The sequence below is a fragment of the Podarcis pityusensis genome, assembly GCF_964106645.2.
Source record: "Podarcis pityusensis genome assembly, chromosome: 12".
Taxonomy (NCBI): domain Eukaryota; kingdom Metazoa; phylum Chordata; class Lepidosauria; order Squamata; family Lacertidae; genus Podarcis; species Podarcis pityusensis.
In genome coordinates, this window is record NC_138037.1 from 38,161,093 (window position 1) to 38,188,769 (window position 27,677).

General features: G+C 40.8%; 1 protein-coding gene across 2 annotated transcripts in view; it reads left to right on the forward strand.

Moving 5' to 3' along the window:
* CHN2 (chimerin 2) overlaps positions 1–27,558 on the forward strand; it is a 145,117-nt gene extending 117,559 nt beyond the window's left edge. For both annotated transcript variants that reach the window (XM_080974951.1, XM_080974952.1), the window contains 7 exons: positions 1,210–1,287; positions 13,435–13,519; positions 17,032–17,205; positions 19,311–19,388; positions 23,000–23,137; positions 23,303–23,408; positions 24,954–27,558. In XM_080974951.1, coding sequence (XP_080831077.1) covers positions 1,210–1,287; positions 13,435–13,519; positions 17,032–17,205; positions 19,311–19,388; positions 23,000–23,137; positions 23,303–23,408; positions 24,954–25,125 — 831 coding nt within the window. In that variant the 3' untranslated portion in view covers positions 25,126–27,558. The remainder of the gene's footprint in view (positions 1–1,209; positions 1,288–13,434; positions 13,520–17,031; positions 17,206–19,310; positions 19,389–22,999; positions 23,138–23,302; positions 23,409–24,953) is intronic.
* The last annotated feature ends 119 nt before the right edge of the window (positions 27,559–27,677 follow it).

Genomic DNA, 27,677 nt, shown 5'->3' on the forward strand with positions numbered 1-27,677 from the left:
TTTTAAGGAAGAATGCCAAAATTAGCCCAGTGAGGGCTAAGCACACCCAATGGCCAATCTCTTTTGGGGTGAGCAGAATGGAATGGAATGACGCATCCTGGGAAACAGGAGCATTCCACACATTTTGTTTCATATGGGTCCCCATTGCATATAGCATGACTGCTCTAACAACCATATGAAGGAGAAAGACAGGAAAATTGTTGTCCTACTTGTACTGTATTGGACTAGGTGAGTCCTTAATGCATCAGTGAATCTGTACTCTCGGTATTTTCTAGGTAAATCAAATTATAGACTGGATCCGTAGCTAGCCCCTTACACCGAAGTAATCCGCAGGCATACTGAAATAATTTAATTACTTCACTTATTCTAAAGCCAGTGTGCACTAAAAAAAACCCCACGTTATTAATTTAATGCATTGCAAAGAGCCGCCGCTAATCCTTGAAGTGCTACCAGATTTTCACTTATACAGGATATGAAAAAGAGGAGATTTTTTAGCCCTGCAAGATTAAACAATCACTGGGGTTTAAAGGCTTAATCTGCCGGTGTTTGTATTGGAATAGCACACAAGTCCCCAGCTCTGAGTGCAATTGGAGGCAGGAGTCGTTTATGAACGGAGGGAGGGGGATGCTCCCAAGTAGAAGCGATCTCTCCTTTGAAATGTGTTGTAGTGTGAATCTGTGAAGCTGCCCCGGCTGCCTGTACTTCTTTCTACTGCTGCTGCCGGAGGCGAGAAGGAGGAGGGGAGTCGCTTCACTGCATGAATCCCGGCTATTGTTTCAGGCACACGTCTGCTTTAAAGAGAAGTATCACAAAGCAGACCCGTTACTCATTCAGATGCAGAAGCTCCTTCCATCACACAAGACAGCCCATTCAAGTCACATGCCAGAGGTCTCGGCAGAATGGGCTGCTGCAGCTGCTTCGAATCTGCTGTCCAACATTAGAAGCAGTTGGACAAACCTGACAGCAGTCAGCCTCCCGGCCTCTGAGGAAGGAGGAGGAGGAGAAGACAGGGAGAATCTCTGGGATCCCAGCTGCACCATGTTTGCAGAGGAGTTGTGGCTTGAAAATGAGAAAGCCTGCGCCGCCGTGGTTCACAAATCTAAACGAGGAAGGAACCGCCAGGAGCTGCTGGCAGTGGCTTTGGGGGTGAAAATGGGAGTCAAGGGAGCGCTCTTGTGGCAACCTCTCAAACTCTTTGCCTATTCACAGATCACCTCTTTGGTCCGAAGAGCGGCGTTAACGCAAAACGACAACCATTTCAACTATGAAAAAGCACACAATTTTAAGGTAAGAACATCTTGTGTGGTTTTTTTTACTCGTGTTTTTGCTTATATTGTCACTAGGCTCTCTCTGTGTGTCTTTTTATCTGTATTTCTCTCTTAGAAAGGTAACATTGATTGGTTTTAAGCAGTACTAAAGAACCGTTAAGAGAATAAAACTTGTGATACAACCAAGGGGCTTCCTGGGAGGGAGGGAGGGAGGGAGGGAAGGAAGGAAGGAAGGAAGGAAGGAAGGAAGGAAGGAAGGAAGGAAGGAAGAAACAAACAAAGAAAGACAGACAGACAGGCTGAATACTCAAAACAAGCTCACTGGACCTTGCTGGAATAAAAATGTGGGTTGTGTTCCTGATAAAACTATCTTAAATCTCATTGAAAGCAATGGGGGTGGCAAACCAAAGTGTATGTACATGTAGCTCAGGCTGCAATTCTATACGCATTTTCCTGAGAACTCAGTGGGTCTTTTCTGACATGTATAGGAACCACACCATTAAGACTTATAAGAAAAGAGCTGGATCTGTTACAAGTAAACATGGGTAGAACGAGACTCAGGACAGCAGTCCTTATGCTTTTAAACCAGCTCAATGGATTCACAATACCTCTGTGGCAGTTCTCATCAAGCTCTCTTTGAAATGGATAAAAATGTGTTTGCCCTATCTTAAATTTTGCCTGTGAAGCTCATTCTTAACGTTAATCATCCATGTCAACCGCAAAGTTGACTACAGCAGCCCCAGCACCTAACCAGAATGGTGTGATGGCATTGTCTAATCTCTTTTGTTGTGTCAATGTGCCAAGGAAGCATTCTTGGAGTGAAACGTCAACAGCTGAAGTTCTGCAGTATAGGTTTATATCTAGAGAGTCTTTCCATCCCACAGACAGTGTTTGAGAGGGTATATGTACATAGAAGAGGTGACTCATCTTTAGAAACTTGGCTTCCCGGCATCTTGTTCAATGTCTTTTTTTTGTGGGAAGAGCTGCATTTGTTCCAGGCTGAGACACACTCCCGCTATCACAGTTCAAAATCTCCAAACTCCTGTTGGATGTTTACTGGGAATGGAGAACAATGATTTTTATTCATAAGGCCTTGGGCACATGTTCTGTTTTCCTCTGGTGCTTGCTTTGCTAGGAAGTTTAGGTTGTCTTTTACTACTATCTGTAAACAAGCCCATCTCTAGCAGTTGCCAATGGGAATTCACAAAAGAGAATCAAGGATCTATTCCCAGGTGGGGGAGGGTTGAAACTACAGTCTTCCTTGAGGGACAGATGGCAGCTCTTGCAGTGTAAACTAGAGCACAAACTAGAGCACAGGCATCTGATGAGTGCATATGTCATACATGCTGGAAATAGTACTTTTCAAATGTATTAACTAGTCTGTCACCTCCCAATGCAAAAAAAGGGACAAGAAATTATTGTATGTATGCTTCGTACACTTAGACTGTTTTTAAACTCCTATAATGTGGGTTTTTCTTTTCATGCACTATATAAAAACACTTGGAAATAAGATCTAGGTTATCTTAGAAATATCCCCCCCCAAATATATTTTTGGACCATTCCAAAGGGGGAAAGGGGACTCTTCTTTGTTGTTTAAAGCATCTTTAATGCTCGCAGATTCCCCATAATCATCATTTTAGATGAAAAATGGTTTCACTTTAGCCAGAAAAATATTTTCTCATGACTTGGGGCATATTTTCCACGTTGACCTATACATTCTTTCTTTCCTCTTCAAAATTCCCCTTGTTTGGTCTTTGATTTAAAACTGGATGAGTGCCCAGAACCTTTTATTTGCTCACTCTAGCTGTTCTGTATGCCCTCTTGCTTCCTGTTTGAAAAGGGCTATAATTTAACTGGTAAATCATATGATTCTCTTTTCAAAACTTTAAATGCATGACTTGAAACTGGGTTTTTAAAAAATAAATAAATCTCAGTGTGGGTTTTAAGAAGTACTTTGAAAATGTCAGCTGGCCAACAAAAAAGGTATAATGCTTTAGTAAAATACCTTATTTGTTATTTATTTATTACCATGATTTATAGCCAGCCTTTTAAGAGGAGTGCATGCAGGACAGTTCACAGTTAATAAAACAACATAATCACAAGTATAATTAAACAGAAATCTTTAAAAAGAAATCAGTAGCAGCTTAAAATTAAAATGAGAGTGAATGTTTAATTAAAAGTATGCCAAAATAAGAGTGTCAGTGGACAGTGATGGATTGTGGCTTCCCAGGAAGATTCTTCCACAGTCTGGGCGCGCCAAGAGAGAAGGCCCTCTGTCACCAGCCGTCCCATTGCACCATGGATAACAAAGGCAACACAGGCAAGAACTTCTGTGGTGGACTAAGAGTTCTTGAGCATATTTATATGGAAGGAGACAATTCTGTAGATACCCAGGTGCCCAGGACATTGAGGGCTTTAAAGCTCAATGCCAACACTTCCAAGTTGAGCCTCGAAACAAATTGGTAATATGTTCACTTAGTAAAGGATTGGAGTAATATGCCCTTGTCTTCTGGCTCCAGCCTGGTGGCTGCATTTTGGGCCATTTAGAGATTCCAACCTGTCTTCGGGGACAGCCCTACCTAGAATACTTTGCACAGAGGCTTACCTAGGGTCACTTTTGCCCTTGGAAAGGAGCTATATTGGTTCCCCCTCCACCCACACACAAAAAACAACTTTATGCCACAGTGCAAGAAGGACAGAAAGCTTCTCTTGTGTTTGATCTTGCTGTAACAGCAGTGTTTCATCGCCCCATATGTATACATCATACACTCCATAGTCTGATATGGTGATTTTTACGCACGCGCACACACACATCCTGAGCCTGTGTCCCCTGTAGGGACCAGTTTTGTCACCTCTGACATTGCAGTAGTTTAAGGTGCTAATGACTGACAGCAGGCCTGACCTCTAGATAAGGACAAAGCTGCCATTTTAACACCATGAATACCCAACCTATGGCCATTCCCTTTGGTCAAAAGCTGTGGTTAAGGTAAAGGGACCCCTGACCATTAGATCCAGTCATGACCGACTCTGGGGTTGTGACGCTCATCTCGCTTTATTGGCCGAGGGAGCCGGCGTACAGCTTCCGGGTCATGTGGCCAGCATGACTAAGCCGCTTCTGGCGAACCAGAGCAGCGCACGGAAACACCATTTACCTTCCTGCCGGAGCGGTACCTGTTTATCTACTTGTACTTTGACGTGCTTTCGAACTGCTAGGTTGGCAGGAGCAGGGACTGAGCAATGAGAGCTCACTCCGTCGCGGGGATTTGAACCACCGACCTTCTGGTCGGCAGGTCCTAGGCTCTGTGGTTTAACCCACAGCGCCACATTTGAGAACCATACCGATCACCAGCCCCTATTAGATCAAGCCTATGTACCCTAATCTAGCCAGGGTCACACTACATACATGGAAGAAGCCTTCTGCCTATCTCTTCCCAGGTGAATGAATTAATGCATACACTAATGGGCCCCATACAATTGGTTCCTTTTCCAACGCAGCACATCCATGGAGTCTTCCTATTGGCTCTTTGGGAACATGGCTGTATTAAGCCTCCATGCCTCATTTGATGTTGAATACCATTGGCAGGATTGTAGCTGATTTGAAAGAACTCTTGAGTAATCTATATGTAGTTCAGATAGCACGCCTATCGTGATGGGATTCGAAGCTCATGTTTGTGTAAATATCACAATAAGTTAAAATAGTTTTCATGCTTTATCTTAATTTAGCAGTGGCAGAGATAAAAATGGACCTAAAAACTAGCTCTCCCGTGATTGTCTCATGACACTACAAAAGTTGATTTAAGTAGCACGTTATGCCACAGATAAAAGGCAAAACGTTCTCATAACACCAGAACTCATGGACATTCTATGAAGCTGAATATTAAAATATTCAGAACAGATAAAAGATGGAACTTCTTCATGCAGCTCATAATTTAAACTATGGAACTCCCTCCAGAGGCAGTGATGGCCACCAAGTTGGATGACTTTAAAAGGTGGTTAGACAATATCAGTGGCTACTAGTCAGAAGCAATGTGGTTCTGAATACCAGTTGATAGAAACCACATGAGAGGAGATTGCTGTTGTGCTTAGGTCCTACTTACGGGTTTCCCATGGGCATCTGGTTGGCCACTGTGAAGACTAGAAGTTGAACTAAGTAATAAATAAAATTATAACAAAATGAACCATTGGCCTAATCCAGCAGACTCTTCTTATGCTCTTATGCTGGTCACTTGTTATAGAACAGTTTAGGATAATAGTCTATAGAACTGAATGCATGTAAGAAGAGCGTGTTAATGGCATAGAAGTTCATCAGAATGTTTGGCGTATGCTGTCATCAAATAATCACAATAAAAAGTATTCACTTGCAACTTTATTCCCTCTTGGGTTGCAAGGACTCAATATGTTCAATATGTAAGTTTAGCAAATGTGAGTCTAGATCTTCTGGTATCCATGTGTGTGTGGTTTTTTCTTTTAAAAAAATGCAATTAAAAAGTGTATGCCTCCATAACTTCCTTTTGATTGGGTTGAAACTTACTCTGAGTTCATTTTCTGACACTAACAGATTCTACAAAATCAAGCTGTCAAACCAAAGCTTTTTAAAATGCTGTGCAATCATTTGTTTGCAAATTTAGTCCAAATCTAGAACATAAAATCAAGTCCATCTTAGGCAAGTTTATATTTACTCTGATCCCACAGAAGGGAAAACAGAATCATAGATGAACATGAGAGGGATGTAGTAAAAGAAGTTGTTGGACTTGCATTCCTTGAGCAAAATAATTACTCTTTTAATTATTAGGCTACGAATGAACCAGGAATGAACAATAGACTCATCATACTGTTAATGTTGTTTTAGATGAGTTAATAAATAGTTCTAGAGAAAGAGTGTTGTCCTGTGAAAATTGGAACATGGATTCTAATTAATTAATGGAAACTTTGCTTTCAGTGGACAAAACAGAACTCAACACAAGCTTTCATTTGACCTTTTTCGTTTTCACACAAAAGAACTAAAGACTCAGAAAGATGCAAGAAAATCTACTACAAAGCTAAGGGTCACCACATGTTATGCAATGATAATTGTTTATTTTGTTAATGTGATAATTGCTTTCCTGTGCATCATAATGAGTTACGGAAGTTCCTGGTTTGAAATGTATAGCACTAAACAATGCTCACAAACAGCAGATGAAATAGCAAAGCTGTGTCTGGACTGGAGAGAAGATTAAATAATCTGGTCCAAAGTGACTGTAGACCAGGGGTTGTCAACCTGGTCCCTACCGCCCACTAGTGGGCGTTTCAGGATTCTAGGTGGGCGGTAGGGGTTTCTATGGCACAAGCTGAATTCTCCTTCCATTGAGCACTGGTGGGCAGTAAGGAAATTTTACCATCAAGAAAGATGCATTAGTGGGCGATAGGTACAAAAAAGTTGACTACTCCTGCTGTAGACAGGTTGAATGAGTGGTACTTTCAAAGCATGTCATATCTTTCTTGAAAATATCCATGATGCTAAGATACCACATCTCTCTCTTTGCTCATAGATGAAGCAATATTATTAGTTCATCTGTCAACTGTGATTAAAATGGCTTGGTCATAAACAGCTATATCACAGACAGTGCCTGGAGCACTTCAAAAAATATTAATTATTGCAAGCATCGCAGTTGTATGCTAGCGGTTTTATCATTACACTTAGAGAAGGCTTTTGATTGACTGGAGGAGCTTTTCCCCTTTACTTCCTTCTGTACTTAAAAACCAACAATTTTAGCTAACTTTCTGATTTGACAAGGAACTTGCTAGGTGCTTTCTTCTTACCTGACTCCCCATTCTGTCCACTGAACCTATTGTAAAAGGAACACAGAAAGCTGCCTTATGCTGAATCAGACCATTGGTCTAGCTGACATAGTATTACTGACACTGGCAGTGGCTTTCCAATATTTCAGACATTCCTGTTTCTTCCTGGAGATACCAGGGATTGAATGTGAAATCTTTTGCATAAAAAGCATGTGCTTATTGCTTGTTTGTTTTACAAATTTTCAGTCTATGAGAACTGAATCCACACTTCACATTGTAGGCATCAAATGAATAAGAACTTTGCTTTCCTGATAATACAAATTATTATTATTATTATTATTATTATTATTATTATTATTATTATTATTAATATCCCACCCATCTGGTTGGACTTCCCCAGCCACTCTGGGCAGCTTCCAAAAAAAATTTAAAATACTGTAATACATCAAACATTAAAAGCTTCCCTAAACAGGGCTGCCTTCAGATGTCTTCCAAAAGTCTGGTAGTTCTCTTTGACATCTGATGGGAGGGCGTTCCACAGGGTGGGTGCCACTACCGAGAAGGCTCTCTGCCTGGTTCCCTGTAACTTGGCTTCTCGCAGTGAGGGAACCGCCAGAAGGCCCTTGGTGCTGGACCTCAGTGTCTGGGTAGAACGATGGGGGTGGAGAAGCTCCTTCAGATATGCTGGACCGAGGCCGTTTAGGGCTTTAAAGGTCAGCACCAATACTTTGAATTGTGCTCGGAAACGTACTGGGAGCCAATGTAGGTTTTTCAAGACCGGTGTTATATGGTCTCAGCGGCCGCTCCCAGTCACCAGTCTGGCTGCCGCGTTCTGGATTAGTTGTAGTTTCTGGGCTGGGTCACCTTCAGAGGTAGCCCCATGTAGAGCGCATTGCAGTAGTCCAAGCAGGAGATAACCAGAGCATGCACTACTCTGGCGAGGCAGTCCGCAGGCAGATAGGGTCTCAGCCTGCGTACCAAATGGAGCTGGTAAACAGCTGTCCTGGACACGGATTTGACCTGTGCCTCCATGGACAGCTGTGAGTCCAAAATGACTCCCAGGCTGTGCACCTGGTCCTTCAGGGGCACAATTACCCCATTCAAGACCAGGGAATCCTCCACACCTGCCCGCCTCCTGTCCCCCAAAAACAGTACTTCTGTCTTGTCAGGATTCAATCTCAATCTCAATCTCAATCTGATAATACAAAGGAGAGAAGGAAATAATTGCCACACACAAAAACCCTGGTTACCTGCCCCCACACTTTCTCTAAGCCAGGGGTTGTCAACCTGGTCCCTACAGCCCACTAGTGGGCGTTTCAGGATTCTAGGTGGGCGGTAGGGGGTTCTATGGCACAAGCTGAATTCTCCTTCCATCGAGCACTGGTGAGCAGTAAGGAAATTTTACCATCAAGAAAGATGCATTATTGGGCAGTAGGTATAAAAAGGTTGACTACCCCTGCTCTAAGCCAGGCATAGGCAAACTCCGGCCCTCCAGATGTTTGGGAACTACAATTCCCATCTTCCTTAGCTAACAGGACCAGTGGTCAGGGATAATGGGAATTGTAGTCTCAAAACATCTGGAGGGCCGGAGTTTGCCTATGCTTGCTCTAAGCCATGCAATCATGTATCTTCTGCTAGTTCTATTCAAATGCACAAGGGTAGTCAGGATCTCTGCCTGGAAAATGTGGCATACCCGAATGTGGGTTTTATTGATCAGAAAGAACCAGGGGCCATGAAAGGGTATTTAAAAGCTGGGTTGCCCTTGCAGTTTTGTCCCCTCGTACCATCTCCAGGCTAGATCTTCCCAGGTCTAATAGTTAATTGGGCATCCACAGTTTCCCCCTTTTCTGGGGCTGAAAGCGACCTTAGAAAAAGGGGTGGTGGCAGAAACTATTAGGGAAGCACCACAGGGCTTGTGTGCAGCAGTGGCACCAAGAAGGGAGGGGGAGATTCTCATGAGCACCCCTGCTTTTCTAAAATAATCAGTTGCAGTTAGCTAAATAATCTCCAGCAAAATTACTATTCTGCGTGATGTCACAAGCAGACCTAAAATATCCCTGTCACTTGCATAGAGCGGCTTAAGGAGATTAGGAAACTACTGTTTTAATAATGAACTCAAATGCATTTAACTTCGATAAACATTTTGGTTAGCACTTTCACTGACCTCATCTGCACATAACCCTAAGCCAGTTCGCGGCTTAGCATGAACGTGCAAATGTGAGGGCTCCTAATGAGAAGATTGAACTGCTTTGCTCCTGCTCCAGTCGTTCTGCTGCTGAGCCGCGTCTTGCTGAGCTATGGTTTGACTTAGTGTGCCTTCCAAACCCGAGGCCCTGGTTTAGCTCTCCAAGACAAAGCATGCAACCAAGATTCGCCCCGTCGTTTTTCCAGCTTGTGGTTTGCCTGGTAGATCTAAACCACAAGCCTGGGTTTGGAAGACACACTAAGCCAAACCACTGCTTAGCTCAACACAGCACAGCAGCAGAATGACAGAAAGGGGAGCGAAGCATGTGTGAGCTCTCTGGGAGCCCCCAAGTTTGCTTATTCATGGTTTGACTTGGCATTACGCATGAAATGGGTCATTGTGAAGCTGAACAAACAAACAAAAATTCCCACTCTTCACATATCCTTCTCTCATCTTGGACCCATATCTGTAGATTCAATGGGTCAATCAAACAGCATATTTAACTCCAATAAATTTTGGATAACAATCCTGATGTCTTTTTAGCAGACGGTGCAAAAATTGAACAAACATAGCTTTCATCTTTGCAAAAAATGAGTAGCATTTCGCTCTGTTCTCCCTAACTATCCAAGTATATTTTCATCAGCTACACAGATGATTGGAAGGGCTTGGAACGTCTTAGTAGCACACCACATTTCCAACACTTGCCAAACTTCAAACTAATTATACATTACATTTCTCTGAAAAATGTCAAAATATGCAACTACAATGCTGGTATCATCTTTGATCCCTACCTCTGATACGCCTACATTACTTGAGCTGCTTCGGACTTCCAGATCATGATAAGACTCGTGTGTAAAGGCCACGCTGGCTGAACCAACTCTGGATCATCCAGAAGAAACTGGGAGAAACTGGTCTTAAAATTTTGTACATCATGACCATGTTTCAGATTTCAAAAGATTTCTGTGTTCATTTGCTTCATTAATGCAGGATTTGAGACTAGCATTTTCTGTAAAATAGTCTTTTCATCTATCTTATGCTGTTCATTGTCATGGCTTGTATGGAGATTGGTAGCAAAATGGCACATACTGTATTTTTCTTTCAATAGGGATCTGTTTAGATTTTGGTGGTCTCCATAAAACAAGTTTACTTATTTAACTTGCAGAGGAGAAGGAGACAAAAATAGTTTGCCTGTGCCTGTAGTTGACTCAAACATGCAAAAGTCTGTAATTGCCTACAGCGTCTACACAAACCTCTCGTTATTCCTTTTGAGTCAATGATCCCTTTTGTTTTGTGATTGTGATGTGTGTTAATTACACAAAGGTTCATGCAACAGTTACATTCTAATTATGATCCATTATGACTAATTAAATATTGAAAATTAGATGAAACTTACATATATTATCAAGTGCCTGTCCTGCAACAACAGAGAAGGGTGGCACCAATAGAGCAGAACCATGAGAAAAATAAAATGGTCCAAACCAATATTTATGGAGAAATCTCAATGCATTTTTGTTCTTTAGCTATTCCCCAAGGGAATATTTTTTTTCTACAAAGATGACCCTATTGTCTGGTCTTGGAGACTCTTAAGAGAAGAGTTTCTTTTTTAGTGTTCAAATGCCAAGGAAGCAAATCTGTCTTTGCACAAATATTACTTTCCTGACATGGAACTTAAAGTTTGAAATGTGTCAGGATTCTTTCATGCATCGGTTACACCCTTTTTAGATTTTGTCCAAACACTGTCATAGAATCATAGAATCATAGAGTTGGAAGAGACCACAAGGGCCATTGAGTCCAACCCCTGCCAAGCAGGAAACACCATCAGAGCACTCCTGACATATGGTTGTCAAGCCTCTGCTTAAAGACCTCCAAAGAAGGAGACTCCACCACACTCCTTGGCAGCAAATTCCACTGTCGAACAGCTCTTACTGTCAGGAAGTTCTTCCTAATGTTTAGGTGGAATCTTCTTTCTTGTAGTTTGGATCCATTGCTCCGTGTCCGCTTCTCTGGAGCTGCAGAAAACAACCTTTCTCCCTCCTCTATGTGACATCCTTTTATATATTTGAACATGGCTATCATATCACCCCTTAACCTCCTCTTCTCCAGGCTAAATATGCCCAGCTCCCTTAGCCATTCCTCATAAGGCATCGTTTCCAGGCCTTTGACCATTTTGGTTGCCCTCCTCTGGACACGTTCCAGTTTGTCAGTGTCCTTCTTGAACTGTGGTGCCCAGAACTGGACACAGTACTCCAGGTGAGGTCTGACCAGAGCAGAATACAGTGGCACTATTACTTCCCTTGATCTAGATGCTATACTCCTATTGATGAGGCCCAGAATTGCATTGGCTTTTTTAGCTGCCGCGTCACACGCTCATGTCAAGCTGCCGCGTCACACGCTCATGTCAAGTTTGTGGTCAACCAAGACTCCTAGATCCTTTTCACATTTACTGCACTCAAGCCAGGTGTCACCCATCTTGTATTTGTGCCTCTCATTTTTTTTGCCCAAGTGCAATACTTTACATTTCTCCCTGTTAAAATTCATCTTGTTTGTTTTTGCCCAGTTCTCTAATCTGTCAAGGTCGTTTTGAAGTGTGATCCTGTCCTCTGGGGTGTTAGCCACCCCTCCCAGTTTGGTGTCGTCTGCAAATTGTCCTCAAGAAGATGCCAGAAAGCCCTCCTGGAAGTCAAGCAGGAAGAATGTACGCTGTTAGGAAGCAGGAAGAAATTACCAGATTCTTGTTCTAATGTGTGATTAATGGATGCAGAGTCTTCAGAACCTTGCCCTTTTGTTTTGTCTTTAATGGGCTGCTTCAAAAGGTCTTCTACAATTCAGCGAATTGTTTCTTTTACTAAAAGAGTTTTCAGTCCAATCTGCAGCCTGGTACCACAATCTGAAACACACAGTGCTGCCACGCAGAGAGCCTGGGCTCAGAGGCATCCCCCCCCCCCCCGAGAAATAAGTCTTTAGTATGCATGGAAGAGAATGCCAGTATATGGGCTTCCCAGAAAGGTGGAAAACTTCTGCCCATATGGTCCAGATCACAACCATTTCAAGCACGTAAGAGATAGATTTCTAAATGTTGCAGCCACCACAAGAAATAATACTGTTTTCCATTCTACCATCTTTTGAACTCTACAACAGTATATTTCATACTATTCACTGGGAAAACCACACCAAATGCTGCAGTACGTTAAAAGACAGAGAGAGAGCGAGCAACAAGAGAGCAAACTGCACCAGAACCTTTCTACCTGACGGCCTAGTTTAGTTGTCATTTATTTTCAACTAGTTTTTCTTTTCTTTTTTTAAAGCTTTGGTAGTTTTTAAAATGCATCCCCATCACAGTCTGAAATTGATGCAGCCATCCTCACCACCTCTTTCTGCTGACCCCTACTGCTCGATATGACAGCTGTTATATGAGAGCCAGTGTGGTGTAGTGGTTAAGAGCGGTAGTCTCGTAATCTGGGGAACCGGGTTCGAGTCTCCGCTCCTCCACATGCAGCTGCTGGGTGACCTTGGGCCAGTCACACTTCTCTGAAGTCTCTCAGCCCCACTCACCTCACAGAGTGTTTGTTGTGGGGGAGGAAGGGAAAGGAGAATGTTAGCCGCTTTGAGACTCTTTCGGGCAGTGATAAAGCGGGATATCAAATCCAAACTCCTCTTCTTCTTCTCTTCTTCTGTTTACTAACAGCAAACCCCACAAATCAGACATGTTTTCACAAGACGCACCTAGTTTTTGGAGGAGGAAAACAAGAAAAAAAATATTCTGAATCTCAGAAGCCAGAACAGCAAGAGGGATCGATGTGCAGTGAAAGCAGCAATCCCTCTTGCTGTTCTGGCTTCTGTGATAGCTGTGCAGCCTGCATTCGCTCCATAAGACGCACACACACGTTTCCCCTTACTTTTTAGGAGGGAAAAAGTGAGTCTTATAGAGCAAAAAATACGGTACATAGATTGATTTCAATGCCCTCCAGTGTGATTAGGTTTTGTTTGTTTTGCCTTGCAAAATGAAGAGGACCCTGAGACCAAAGGCAGCTTTCTTTTCCCCAGGCTTCTTATTACTCTCAGTATTTGGGATGCAGCTGTCAGTGAGGAAGACTTGTTCTTTTAACTGAGTCATTTGTTGCTTATGTCTTTCTTCTGCTTGTTCCATCTGTCAGGCCATCTGCCTCCCAATGACCCTGGACTGCTTTCCATTCTGTATTACAGGTCCACACGTTCCGAGGTCCACATTGGTGTGAATACTGTGCCAACTTCATGTGGGGACTCATTGCTCAGGGAGTCAGATGCTCAGGTAATCTTAAAAATCTTATTGACCAGGCCCTTAACCCCTGAAAAACAAAACTGTAAATCTCTTTCAAGGGACGATGCAGAGTGACAATGCCTTCCTAAATAAGACAAAGCATTCTGCAGTTTAATCCTCTTCTAGAGCAATACACACACACACACTTAATAATAATAATAATAATAATAATAATAGTAACTGGTTTAAAGTGGATGTCTCCATTTCACTCAATGAAGTCAACAACTGGTGTTTCTATTTTTTTCTTTAATAAAGTTCAAAACTGGGAAAGAGTGAAACTTTTGCTATGGGAAATCCTGGCTAAAATTTGAATTCCAAGCTTAAAATATATGAGTAACTCTTGAGCCTTTTGGGGGATTATAATGGAGCTGATAGTCTGGCAACTAAACTGCTCAACTGGACTGGACTGGACTGGACTCCATTTCTAACCTCATGGACCTATGGTTAATGGGTACTAGTCATATTGCTGTTATTGGTTGTTGGCATTTAATATATGTTAGCTACCAGTTGCCAACAGGGTTGTTGACTGTCCCGAAGAATCTTAACAGCGTATGTTCTGAGCCTTTAACAGAGATTCAATATAAAGAAATAGGTAATCGTAGCTTTCATGTGATGAAGTCAAAAAATATTGCCTGCTGATTCATGGGTTAGGCACCTGTGGTCCTGCAGATATTGTGGGGACTGCAACTCCTGTCCCTCTTGACTAATGGACATATTGTCGGGGGTTGATGAAGCTTGATAGACAGCCACAGCTGAATTAGCTGGCGTAGTTCTATGAATGTGCGACCCAGAAAATAGGCACAGTTGCAATTTAACATGCCATAGGGTAAGGTGAGTTAGGTGGGGAAGATCTGTTGTGCCGCAGAGCGCTTGGGTTTGTGGTGGGGACATCATACTGCCATTTTATATTACGGTGCCTAAAGCTGGTTTCTTTTCTCGGTCAACCATACACAATATAATTATATGACTTAAATGACCGTTCCTTGGTAATTTCTTGTCAGTTGTCATACTTAAGCAGGTATGGGTTCTTGCCAACAACACTGTAACTTGACTCCCAATTCCCAGCAGCCCCAATTGTTTTAGCCCCTATAAAAAGCTATACACAGGTCTCTGTGGCTGAGATGTCCATGCTAAACACAGGAGACCTGTGTGACTTCAGAGTCACTGCCAGCCCCTTTAAGCTTGCAGACTCCCTTTGGACAATAACACAAGAGGTCAAGTAGACATATAACTAATTATTCTTATAAGAACTCTACATTTAAACATAATATGTCTGGCTGGATTTGTTTTCATTCTCTTTAAGTATTTAACCTGTGAAAAAAAGTATGTTTATTTAGTTCAAAGCTTAACGTTCTGCTTCATTAGGTTACCAATATTTAACTCTAAGCAGACAAACAAGTTTTTAACTACACAGGAAATGTTTAGCAAGAACTAAAAAAAAAAACCCTAAAGGGAGTATCTTAAGTACAGCTGGCTGGGTTTGTTTAGATTTCACTGAACAATACTGTATTATGCAGTTAGTTTCTGTCTGAACGAGCCCAATAAACCAAACAGATTTAGTTATAGGCACAGAGGTCCTTTACCTGTGCACATCAAATATTGCAAGGAAAGAAACTGTTCATGTTTAGCAGTGGAGTCAAGAATACTTTATGTTGATGCCTGAAAGGGACAGTGATAATCCTGAATCACACTGTGTACTTGTGAGAGTTAATTTTTATAAGACGTGCAGAAGTCTAAGCCTGCCCAGAATCCCTAATCTCGGTGTTTGAAGCCCTGCTTAATGAATGAGGCAAGCTCTGCTTAGTCATTTGTACGGGTAGTTGACTGCACATGCATAGAGACACACTTTTATTATTACTTCACGTGTTCCAATGAAAGAGCAATAAATCCAGTTTTCTAGCAAATGAGTACAAAGGTTATCTAATAAACGACAAGCTTATATTTTAAACACGTATTCATTTTTTTACTGTTCTCAAGCTTCCCCAAACTAGCACTTAATGCCAGCCAGACATTGCAGACTACAGCGCCTGTCATTCCAGCATGACCAATGGATCAGGGATGATGATCGGATAAGAGTACATCTGGAGGGCTCTGGCATGGGGTTAACCCTTCTCTACCCAGATACAACAGAAGGCTTATTTTCTCTTGGCTAGAATAGCTGGTTTCTTTGAAGCCTAATTGCACACAGGGAGATGGAGTTGGCAGCCCCCCCCCTCTCCTAGAACATCACTCCACCTCTGTTGCAATTAGGCTTCTGTTAGGGGCCATGGGGCAGAAACTATACTTAGGCTGCAATCTAGGAGTAAGTCCCACTGGTATATGTGGGTGGCGCTGTGGCCTAAACCACTGATCCTCTTGGGCTTGCCAATCAGAAGGTTGGCTGTTCAGAAGGTTGGTGAGCTCCCGTTGCGCTGTCCCAGCTCCTGCCAACCTAGCAGTTCAAAAGCACACCAGTGCAAGTAGATAAATAGGTACCGCTGTGGCGGAAAGGTAAATGGCGTTTCCATGCACTCTGGCTTCTGTCACAGTGTCCCGTTGCACCAGAAGCGGTTTAGTCATGCTGGCCACACGACCCGGAAAGCTGTCTGTGGGCAAACGCCGGCTCCCTCAGCCTGAAAGTGAGATGGTCGCTGCAACCCCATAGTCGCCTTTGACTGGACTTAACCATCCAGGAGTCCTTTACCTTTTTTATATAAGTCCCACTGAACTCAGTGGAGCTCGCTTCTGAGGAGACACATATAAAATTTTACTATAAATGTAATATTTACCACATGGATTGGCCTGGATTTCTTGAAGAGCTCCTGTATCCATTATAGTCTTCATTACAGTCTTGGTCCTTAAAATTTGTTTTAATTTGTTGGAAGCTGCCCAGAGTGGCTGGGACAACCTAGTCAGATGGACAGCATACACATAATTTGTTGTTGTTGTTACAGTTACCTGTCTTTATTTCAGTTAGCACTGAAATGATCTGAACATCTTGTCAACCCGTTTCAAATATATTAGAACCACAGGCACTTGGAAGCATTTTCCACATTCTCCACACGGTGGCCAAAATTTTTTGTTTCAGCCTTAACAGTTGCTCATATGTGCTTCATGTACCTGCTACATTACTAGAGAATTAGAGTAAGATTCAAATGTTATATTACATAGGGCTGCCATACATCTGGGATTCATTCATCAGAACGGAATTCTCAAAAATTGGTTAAAATTTCTGGGGAAACCCAGTCATATGGCAGCCCATATCAGAAGCTCAACAACTTTTGTGTCCGGATGTTCACTTTTTGAAATATGGCAACCCTATACTCATAGAATTTCATTTCTTCGCATATTTTTGCCTGCCAACCTTTGTTATATTTACAAATTGATCTATTGCCTTGTAATTTACTGTGTGCGGTGAAAAGTAAGAGTAATTGAGAGCTAAGATGTTCACATGTAGAATGTTTTCATTCTTTCTGAGAGTAAAATAGAAAAAACTCAAAGTAACACTGATACTTTCTTTACAGACTGTGGATTGAACGTACACAAACAGTGTTCAAAATACGTCCCCAATGACTGCCAACCAGACCTCAAGAGAATCAAACGAGTCTACTGCTGTGACCTCACCACACTAGTGAAGGCCCACAATTCACAGAGACCCATGGTAGTGGACATATGTATTCGAGAAATCGAAGCAAGAGGTATTTACATGTTGATGAAATAGGATTTCCTTCACTGGGTTACTAGAACGCTAATATAATATCACTGACTGACAAACGTAATCAGATATTATATTACAGAAAACTAAGTAATTTTAAATTACATGTTTTATATAAAATCTGATTTCTTTATATTCCTTTGTGGGGAAAAGTTTTATGAACAAATTGTTTAAAGCATTTACTTTGAAGAACAACTTAACCTCATTTGGTTGAGGAAGCGAATTATAGTTCACTACTACTACCACACAAACAATGTGCGTTGTTTTAATTATTTAATATATTTAGCTACATTTTTCAATGTAGAAAACTATGCCCCCTCACATTTAATTTTTCCAGTAAATATTGCACTTTCCAATTAAAACTGTTGGGAGCTATAGTAAAGTCCAATTGCTTTCAAAATGATAACCAAGCCTATGTTGCAGAAACTAATGTGAAATGAACAAATGCATGTTAAGATATTAATGTAAAATAAACTCTTAGCCTATAAATAATAGAAGAAAATACTTATAGAAGGCTTCAATAGGGCAAGATATAAATTCAATCAATCAATCAATCAATCAATGTGTATATCATAAATCAAACCTAGAACTGTTATAGGAAATTTAAATCTCTCGATTGTGCCACCAGGGTTGTGTCCAATTAAGTTCTACACAGTGTAAAATGGACTGGAATATATTTAATTAAGTTAATAGACCAAAGTTAATCATTTCCAGTTAACCCACATCATCTTAGTAGCTGAGTGAGTATAGATATTAGAAGACAATGGTGTGGATCCAGTGCCAGATTTACGTACGTATAAGCTAAACAAGCTATAGCTTAGGGCCCCAGTCTCTTCGGGCCCCCAAAAAAAATTAAAGGGGAAAAAACTGGATGTACATTTCCAAAATATAAGATAAAAAACAAATAAAATAAAACCTACATACAGTAACAGTGTTTTGTGTTGTGTAGGCTCCTATGATGTAAGTAATGGGCCCCGCCTGCTAGCCTGCTCCCTAAAATATCCCTGGTTTGCTCATTTCTATATATAGGGTGCCTGTATTCTGCATGTGCAAATGACTTTAGATACCCATTAGGTCCATAAATTACCATATAGCATATATTCAACACAAAAAACAGTGACAATTTGTTGTTGACAAAGGACAGCTGGATATATAAAGGGCCCCACTACCTTCAGTAGCTTAGGGTCTTATCAAACCTAAATCCGGCCCTGTGTGGATCCCAAGAGAAGTGAAATTTAGGAATTTTACAGCAGTTTTTGATGCCCTCTTCCCACCTGAAGCCACCTGCGCCCCCACCCCCAAGAATCCACCCTTCTGGACAATGTGGGATGTGGCATCTGAGGCTGCTGGAAGAGGAGCTTTGAAGTTCAGAGAATGAAAGAGCCGCCTTTTGGAGGATTTCAGATGGCTGCAGGGACAAGGAGAGGATGGGAAACTTCCATGCACTTCCTCAAATTGATTTCCGCTACAATCCAAGCCATTAGCTTAAATTAAGTCATCATCCTTATGTGGGAAAGGTCATACAGCTCAGTAAGAGAACTAACGGGTTGCATGCAGGAAATTCTATATTAAATTCCTGTTAAAAAAAGAGAGAAAAGGCTAGCAAGCCTTGGAAGGCTCTCTGCCTGAGACCTTGGAGAGCGGTTGCTAGGATAGAAGGTTCAAGGCCCTTCCATGGTCCCATTCATCACTTGAAGCATCTCTCTACTTCCTTGCAACGCTCAGTTGTTACAAGATGAATTGCACCCTTGTGCTTAAATAGTGTCAGCCTCCCTTTCCAACGTAGGGATTTCAAGTTATCTGTTATAGATCCTCAAACCGATCCTCCAATTTTCTCCCCTACACACATGGTGTGTGTGGAAAAAAACCCTCATTATTTAAAAGCTAATGATTGCTGTTATGGGCCTAAAGGGGGCATAACTAACCAACTGTGAGAGCTCTGTCAAAAGATGGCTATATGATGAGTAATTTCTCTTGTTCCGAGAATTCGGGAGGCAGAAGCTAACTTGTGAAAAGAAGTAAAAAATAACTGGAGTGTGAAAATGTATCCCTAGACTAAACAGCAGCTGATGAAATTTTTGCCTGCAGGTTTGAAGTCAGAAGGGATTTACAGAGTCTCGGGGTTCACTGAACACATTGAAGATGTCAAAATGGCCTTTGATCGAGGTACAGTACATTTTAGCTGTGGAAAGCTTGTCGGCAATATTTTAGCTTTCGAAAGCTTGTACATACCCTGTGTTCATTGGCGTTGCACATGTTTTGATGGTGTAATAATGAGAGGCCCACAATACTTTAAGGCTATTTTATTATGTACTGGTTTCTATTGGCATTTACCACGTATGTTAAAACATGTCTTGGGGTGAGTAGGAAGATGCACAGTGTCTCAAAACATACCTATTTGAACTGCTTCGTTTCAGGAAGGACTATACCACGTTCTGTTTCTGCATATTAAATTCTGCCCCCCACCATCTCTAAAATAATGAGGGTCTAAATTACATTATCACTATACTATAAGGCCTGTTGAGCTTTAGAGTAAAAATCAGGTCAGTATATTTGTGACTGTTAATTCCACTGAGTAAGCTTGATAGGAATAATGTTTATTTATTCTTCCACGGAATGAATATGGATGCTGTACAGCAACAGTCGCTCACTGTGCTGGTATTGTTGACCAGTTCTGTTCCTGCTAGCATATAAAACATTCATTGTACAGCTTGTTCATAGAGTTCTCATTGTAACAAGTGCATTCTGAGCTTTAGTTGGTTGTTTGTCCTGCTTGGCACCACACATCTCATATTTGAGGGTTGTTACTAAAGAAGGATCTACATCACTATTTTTTTCTGCTTTATTTTGTTTTTTTTGCAAAGAGGCATTAGCCTCATTGGCACTAATGGGAACTTTTTTACTAAGCCTCATGGGCACATGAGGGGGTTAATATTCAGGGAGACATGGCTAGCAACTGAAGAGAGAAACCTCATCTCCTCTTTTGTTCTGCCCTTCATAACTGCAATTAATTTAAGAGAAATAAGAGATGTAATACATGTTATGCATTAAGCATTGTGGGTAGATTCACCTTTAGTATGTGTTATAAACTACGGGCAAACACAATTTCTCTTGTCAGCTTGTTTAAAATATGGCCACTGAACTTTGAGATGCATGTGATTCCTACCACAAGGAGACTACCGAAGTGACCTGTTCCTCAACATGCCACCATAACTTGTTTGGTGGTCTGTGGTTGCATAATTAACATAGGAATTTATTAAAATGCTTATATACTACTATTTCATTTTAAAAAAAAAGCAGTTCCACATCGTAAACAGCTGCACACCAACAGTTCATCGTGCCAAACAGCTTCCCTGTGTTTGGATTTAAAATAGCTTATAGGTTGTATGAATTTGCTAAATTTGCAAGAATTGTACTCTAGAAATTCAGCAGTTGCAGAGATAGTTATGTGTAGACTAAGATGTTATTTTTCTGGTTCATTCATCATTGGTATTTTCCACATGCCCACCTAGGTTGCTTTCAAAATGTTACTGTTTAAAAAAAAAAATCTATTCAGGACAGTGAGCTGTTGAGGACAAAGTTGCTAAACAAGCAAACAAAGAAAGATGGCTGCATGTGGCTTGTTTGTGATGGACCCCTTGACCGAATCATGGTCAAACACCTCCAAAGTACTGCAACTTCCTTTATCAGTACCACTGCTCTCTAAAACTACTTATTTTCTCCAGCTGGCTGATTCTTATTAGCATCCAATAACACAAATTTTCAGAACGAGCAATTGTTTATACACCTGCAGTTTGTGGCATATTGCAGTTCACGAAAGAGTACATTTGTTTTCTGGAGTGCCTTTTGAATGTTTGAAAAGAAAAAATACAGTGATGGAATCCATAGATACCATAGATTCTTAGAGCAATTCCAGTTTGAGCAGTGCTTTTCATCAGAATTAATTTTTTTATTTGCTATGTGTCTAGAGCAGGGGTCAGCAAACTTTTTCAGCAGGGGGCCAGTCCACAGTCCCTCAGACCTTGTGGGGAGGGGTGGACTATATTTTTTTGGGGGGGGGGGAATGAACGAATTCCTATGCCCCACAAATAACCCAGAGATGCATTTTAAATAAAGGCACAGATTATACTCATGTAAAAACACACTGATTCCCGGACCGTCCGCGGGCCAGATTGAGAAGGCAATTGGGCCAGATCCGGTCCCCGGGCCTTAGTTTGCCTACCCATGTTCTAGGGTGCACACATTCCTGCCTTTTAAGTGGCCTTCAGTCTTTCCCCATCTGTTTAGCTTATAACAAGTTACAGGCAGAGAGATACTTACCAACTTCCAAGTAAAACTCCTCCATGATATGACTTGCTATGATAACCTATGAATGTCACTTTTATTTTGTAAACGTGCAGATAGCCTGAAAAGGGGATATGGCATTCTGCTTTACCATATCTGGATGGATATAGAGGCAGCTGCAGCATTTCCCCCACAAAGCATTTGCTTTCACTGTAGCACTTTAGATCTCATTGTACTGCAATTAAATAGAGCTGTCCAAACAACGTTTTATAATGCTAACGCTACCGTACCAAGTATATGAGGATAAATATGAGCCTGGCTGGTGCAGAATAAACACTGTGATGGAAATACTGGTGCTGTATTAGAGTAAATGCTAATATGCGGGTTCACTCTGCTGTATCAGATACATAGACTGTTTGTTTTAAAGACTTGATCCCCAGTCACAAACACATTTATAATTACACTTGAAGATTCATTCAGTTACAATTTAGCTCCTTCCTAATAAGTATGATTATTGCTGCGGTGTTAAACTTACAATTTGGCCTTCACAAGTAACTCAGCTATACATCTGCTCTAAATGAAATTTTTGTGGATATATTTCATGTCGCTTCAAGTTTAATGCCACAGGTTTCTTCGCAAAATGATTATTTATTCTGCTAAATACAAATGCATTTTAAAACTTTATTGCAGGGCTTTTCATAAGCAAAACAAAGTACTGTGACGTAGAGGAAGGAATAGATACAAGGACCTATTTTAAAGCAAGACCTGAGAAAGCAGGTTTATCACTTGTTTTCTAAAGGGACAGAAGAGTGGATTACTTCTGAACAAATTTAAACTTTGTGCCTGAAAACTGAACTACTTAGTAAACTGTTCCTAAAACACTCTCTCTCCCTGCCCCCCCCCCCACCACACAAATAAGATTTTATACTCATGGTTTTATAATAGTTCCTTATGTGCTGCACTGATAGTTTCACTGAAAGGTATCCTTAAATCTTTTAAATAAAATGAGATTGGTCTACTACAGTACACTGTTCAAGGGACTGTCTTTGAAATGCCTTCAGAAAAACATTTCAGCTAGTACAAATTGATCCAGCAAATGTGTTTGCTGGAGCCAGTGTATGGGAACGTGCAACTTCTTGATTGTTTTAGCTTCACTGGCTGAATAAACTCAGGGGTATATAACTCAAGGCGTTCACTTTGAAGCCTTAAAAGAGTTTGGGATAAGCATTCATAAGGGAACATGTCTTCCCATATGGTCATATGTCCATCCACAGAGGTTGACATCGGAAGATCCATAGGCACATCCCAGCTCCATCTGAGGTATAGTTGGTAGGGATGTGTGAAAAGGTATCCTGTGTAGTGTCCAGGTTATGGAACTTCTTCATTTTCCAGTGATTCAAAACCCAAACATGAGCAATGTTTGACAAGATAACTCAAGAATGTCTTTGGCAAAAGAAAAAGTAGGACCTTTAAACCATCTCATTCTTTTCTAGATGGTGACAAGGCAGACGTCTCTGCCAACATATATCCAGACATAAATATTATTGCTGGAGCACTGAAGCTGTATTTCAGAGATCTGCCTATCCCGGTTATCACCTACGATACATATTCCAAGTTTATAGATGCAGCAAGTAAGTACTGAGGCATTTCATTTATTTATATAGTTTTGTCATAACCTTAACTCCACAATTCTAAAACTCCTGCAGCAGCAGGAATACTGGATTTGTTTAATTGTATTTTTTATTGAACTTTGAAATCTGATAAAGCTTACAAGAATCTTGTTTTGTATCACGTAGAACTCTCCAATGCTGATGAAAGACTAGAAGCTGTCCACGAAGTGTTGATGTTACTTCCTGCAGCACATTACGAGACTCTTAGATACCTGATGATTCATCTCAAAAAGTAAGCGAATTTGCCTATAAAAGGAGGCTTGATCATCTTTCTTTCTTTCTTCATAAAGAAATATGCTTTTAAAAGCATTTTAAACCATCACTGCAGAAGAAATTTCTGGCAACACAGCCAGACGGGTGGGGTATAAATAATAAAATTATTATGAGTAATTTTAGTAGTAGTAGTAGTAGTAGTAGTAGTAGTATCTTCAAATTTTAACCAGTTTTACGACGCTGTGGGTTAAACTACTGAGCCTAGGACTTACTGATCAGAAGGTCGGTGGTTCGAATCCCTGCGACGGGGTGAGCTCCCGTGGCTCGGTCCCTGCTACTGCCAACCTAGCAGTTCGAAAGAATGTCAAAGTGCAAGTAGATAAATAGGTACCGCTCTGGCGGGAAGTTAAACAGCGTTTCCGTGCGCTGCTCTTGTTTGCCAGAAGCAGCTTAGTCATGCTGGCCACATGACCCGGAAGCTGTACGCCGGCTCCCTCGGCCAATAAAGCGAGATGAGCGCTGCAACCCCAGAGTCGGTCACGACTGGACCTAATGGTCAGGGGTCCCTTTACCAATCAACAAGTCACAGCCATATAAGTAAACCAGAAATGTTAGACATGTAGAAAGATACCTGAGAGTACAATCAGTCATCATAGAGATCACAGTTAATTCAAAACTTTGTTTCCAAGTGGGTTCACACACACACAAAAAGGTTTAGTTTATTACTAAAAGTGTAGGGGAAAAAATTGACGACCAGTTTGTCCACGGGGGCCCTTCACATGGAACTCTCCTGCCCACATGTAATTGTGCCCCCCTTTCAAAAAAGGTGAGTATGCTGCTCTGATCTCCTGTCTCCATTTAAGTGCACAGCGTAACTTACCAGCCTGCCAACACTGACGTCACTGCAGCTTTCTTGGACAGAGCAGTTGCACAACAAATTGACACTGCGGTGGGAGCTGGAGCCAGTATGGTATAGGCCTGTGGGTGAACCAACAGAACCATTATGGTACAGGCCCAACCTTATTCCTGCCTTGTCCTCCAATATTTCCATCCAGGTTGCCAAAAAGTCGATGTTGGAAAGGTGGCTCCAGCCCCCCCCCCCCAGGCCACTATTGCAGTGCAGAAACAACCATTATTCAGCATGTGAAGCAAACATCTACTATATATTTTGAAAAGTAGTTTCTCTGTGCCCTATGCATTTGGACACCTCTTAAGATATACGGAAACTTTGCATGACGGTTCCTAAGATGAAAGAGCAGGTGTTTGTTTCTGTTTGGATATAACCTTGAATCAAGATTGCTAACTAAGCCAGGCATAGGCAAACTCAGCCCTCCAGATGTTTTTGGCCTACAACTCCCATGATCCCTAGCTAACAGGACCAGTGGTCAAGGATGGTGGGAATTGTAGTCTCAAAACATCTGGAGGGCTGAGTTTGCCTATGCCTGAACTGAGCTTTTCAAAACTGCACTTTTTTGTGTTTTCCTAGAATTCCCAATCAGTTCTGGGTATAAAGAAAGGGTGGGAAAACAGTTTAACAGAGATATCACTTTTCTTTCACCTTTAGGATTACCATGAATGAAAAAGACAATTTTATGAACGCTGAAAATTTGGGAATAGTGTTTGGACCTACTTTAATGCGACCCCCAGAAGACAGCACTCTTGCGACACTCAATGACATGCGGTACCAGAAACTCATTGTGCAAATATTGATAGAAAATGAAGATGTTTTGTTTTAAATGAACAAAGCTATAAACTCATGGCCATCTGCTATGAAAATACAAGTTCAAAGGGAAAACAAATTCCCATAAGAAAAAAAAGGGTAGCACATTATTTTCTGCAGTGTTGCAGATGAACACCAAAACATTTAATTAAAAGGGTTTGTCTTATAGACATATGCCTCTTTTTTAATTATTTAAGAAAGAACAAAGGTCAGAAGAAAAGCATCTTGCCTTGTATCTTTTGCCTTGCTTCCAGTGTTAACGATGTAGAAAGGTTACAGACTGTTCTACTGTAACTTATTAAAGGACACAAACTTTGTATTTTATTTAGATCATTGAAGCAAAAAAGTACTTTCAACCTGATGCTCAAAGTACTATGCTGGCACAGTTCCTATTGAAAAGAACTGGGTCAGCATAGCAGACTTGTAAGATTGTAGTTGTAAACCTTGATTCAAGGAGGGTAAACCATATATGGGGGGGAAAACAGGTTTCTTGCATCCTGCTTTGGCATGCAATGATTTCTAGATCATGGTAGTTATGTGGAAATAAGTGGAATTGGACTTGATGGGATTTATTTTCCCCATGACAACTATAATGTAGTGCTCAAGACATGCTCTCTACTATTTCAGTTGTGTTCCTCTTACTGAAAATAATGGCAAATTAAGTAGTAGGATTGTAACAATGTCCATGATCTGATTCCAAGCAGAGCTTCTGTACAGGCAGGGTCTTCCTGGTTCTCTTCTATGAACTGTATAATGCCTTGTATCAGAACAAATAATTTCTGTATACAGTCGTACCTTGGTTTTCAAACAGCCTAGTTCTCGAATGTTTTGGCTCCCGAACGATCGAAACCTGGAAGTGACTGTTCCGGTTTTCGAATGTTCTTTTGGAAGCCGAACATCCAACGGGGCTTCCGTGACTTCTGATTGGCTGCAGGAGCTTCCTGCAGCCAATCAGAAGCCGCGCTTTGGTTTTTGAACGCTTTGGAAGTCAAACGGACTTCCAGAATGGATTCCGTTCGACTTCCAAGGTACATGGGCAGCATTTCTATTCACACAGGAGAAAAGGAAGACCCTACCTTCAGGATATTTTATCTTGTCCGATATCTTAAGGATCAGGTTGTTTGTCAGTATTAGTTTTTATGGGGGTATACAATTTCTTTCTAATTAAGACATAATTATACTATGTCTAAATGGAAACAAACATGTATTTAAAGTATATTTTTATTTTAGTTAGCTGCAGGAATGTCATTTTATTTTAGCAAGATATAATTCAATGCGGTGCATTGATGACTTTCCGTATAGTTCTCTTAAGCATTATTGCTATGGATATTGAAAACATTTACCACTAGTGCAGTATTACCCTGACATACCTCTTTCATTGCAAATGCTTTTAATGAGACTTCATTTCTCATGCTCATCTTAATATTATTTGGTTTGTTATGTTCTAGCAATTCATGTTCTTTGCTTTTAGAGGTATACAAATACAGTATTCTATTTATCCACCTCCTTCCAAAAAGAGGAGCTTAAAGGTTTATAAACAGACACTAGCATCAACTACTACACGTAACACATTTTTTGGAGTACAGTAATGTTTAAAATAAGTGATGCCAGAATATTGGATATTACCTGGCCTTGCTTAAAAGTTAGCACTTATTTAGGGTTAATTTTTTATTATTATTTCTAAAAATCAAGTTGCATTACTTTGCTTCTGTATTTATAAAAGTAAAACATCTGTAAAATTACACACTTTTCTTCAGTGTCTTCTGACAAATTTGTTAATAAAGGAAAGAGAGGTGAAGGATAGAGAATTGGTATATTACCAAATCTCGGGGGGGGGGGGGGGTTATCTTTCAAAAGGTTGACCTCTCAATGCAATATAATGAAATTCATCCTAATATTAGACTTTTTTCTCACATGGAATTTTCTCATCGTGAGATTTTTTTGTACAAATATTTCAAACACAAAGGTAGCATAGTTTATTACGAAACTGAATTTGCAATACAAAAGACTCTATTGAGCTCTGCTCTTGATTTGTACAAATCCTAAGTTTCAAAACCCAATTATGCTGTTTTCTGAATTATTTCAGGGAGCATAGGTTTCTATTAAAATTGGGGTGGGGAGTGTGCAACATGGATAATGAAGAAAGAGTAAAGACAAAAGGAGGCACATGAAATAATGTATATCAGTTATCCTTTACGTAGGTCACCAAGGGCTAAGTAGACCGACCCAGGCTGCAGGCCAGATGTAAGTGAGGTCTGCTTTGCTGGTACAATGCTAGAAGGGAGTCTCCTAAGTTGTACAGATTTCAATTGTTGTAGGTTTATGTACTAAATACTGTCATAAAATGGTATGGAAATGGTTTTATTTTGTGAAGTGAAATATGCTTTGTAATTTATGATAGTGTAAATGGAAAGGGGGGAGAAATATCCCATTAAATGTGTTGAGTCCCTGTCTGTAATTTTCACTGCAAGCGAAAACACTTGGTTTCTCTATGCATTTTTAAAAAAATATTGGTTTAAGGATCTGCACATTTTTCATATAGTTTACATGCAACGAATTGTTTAAAAA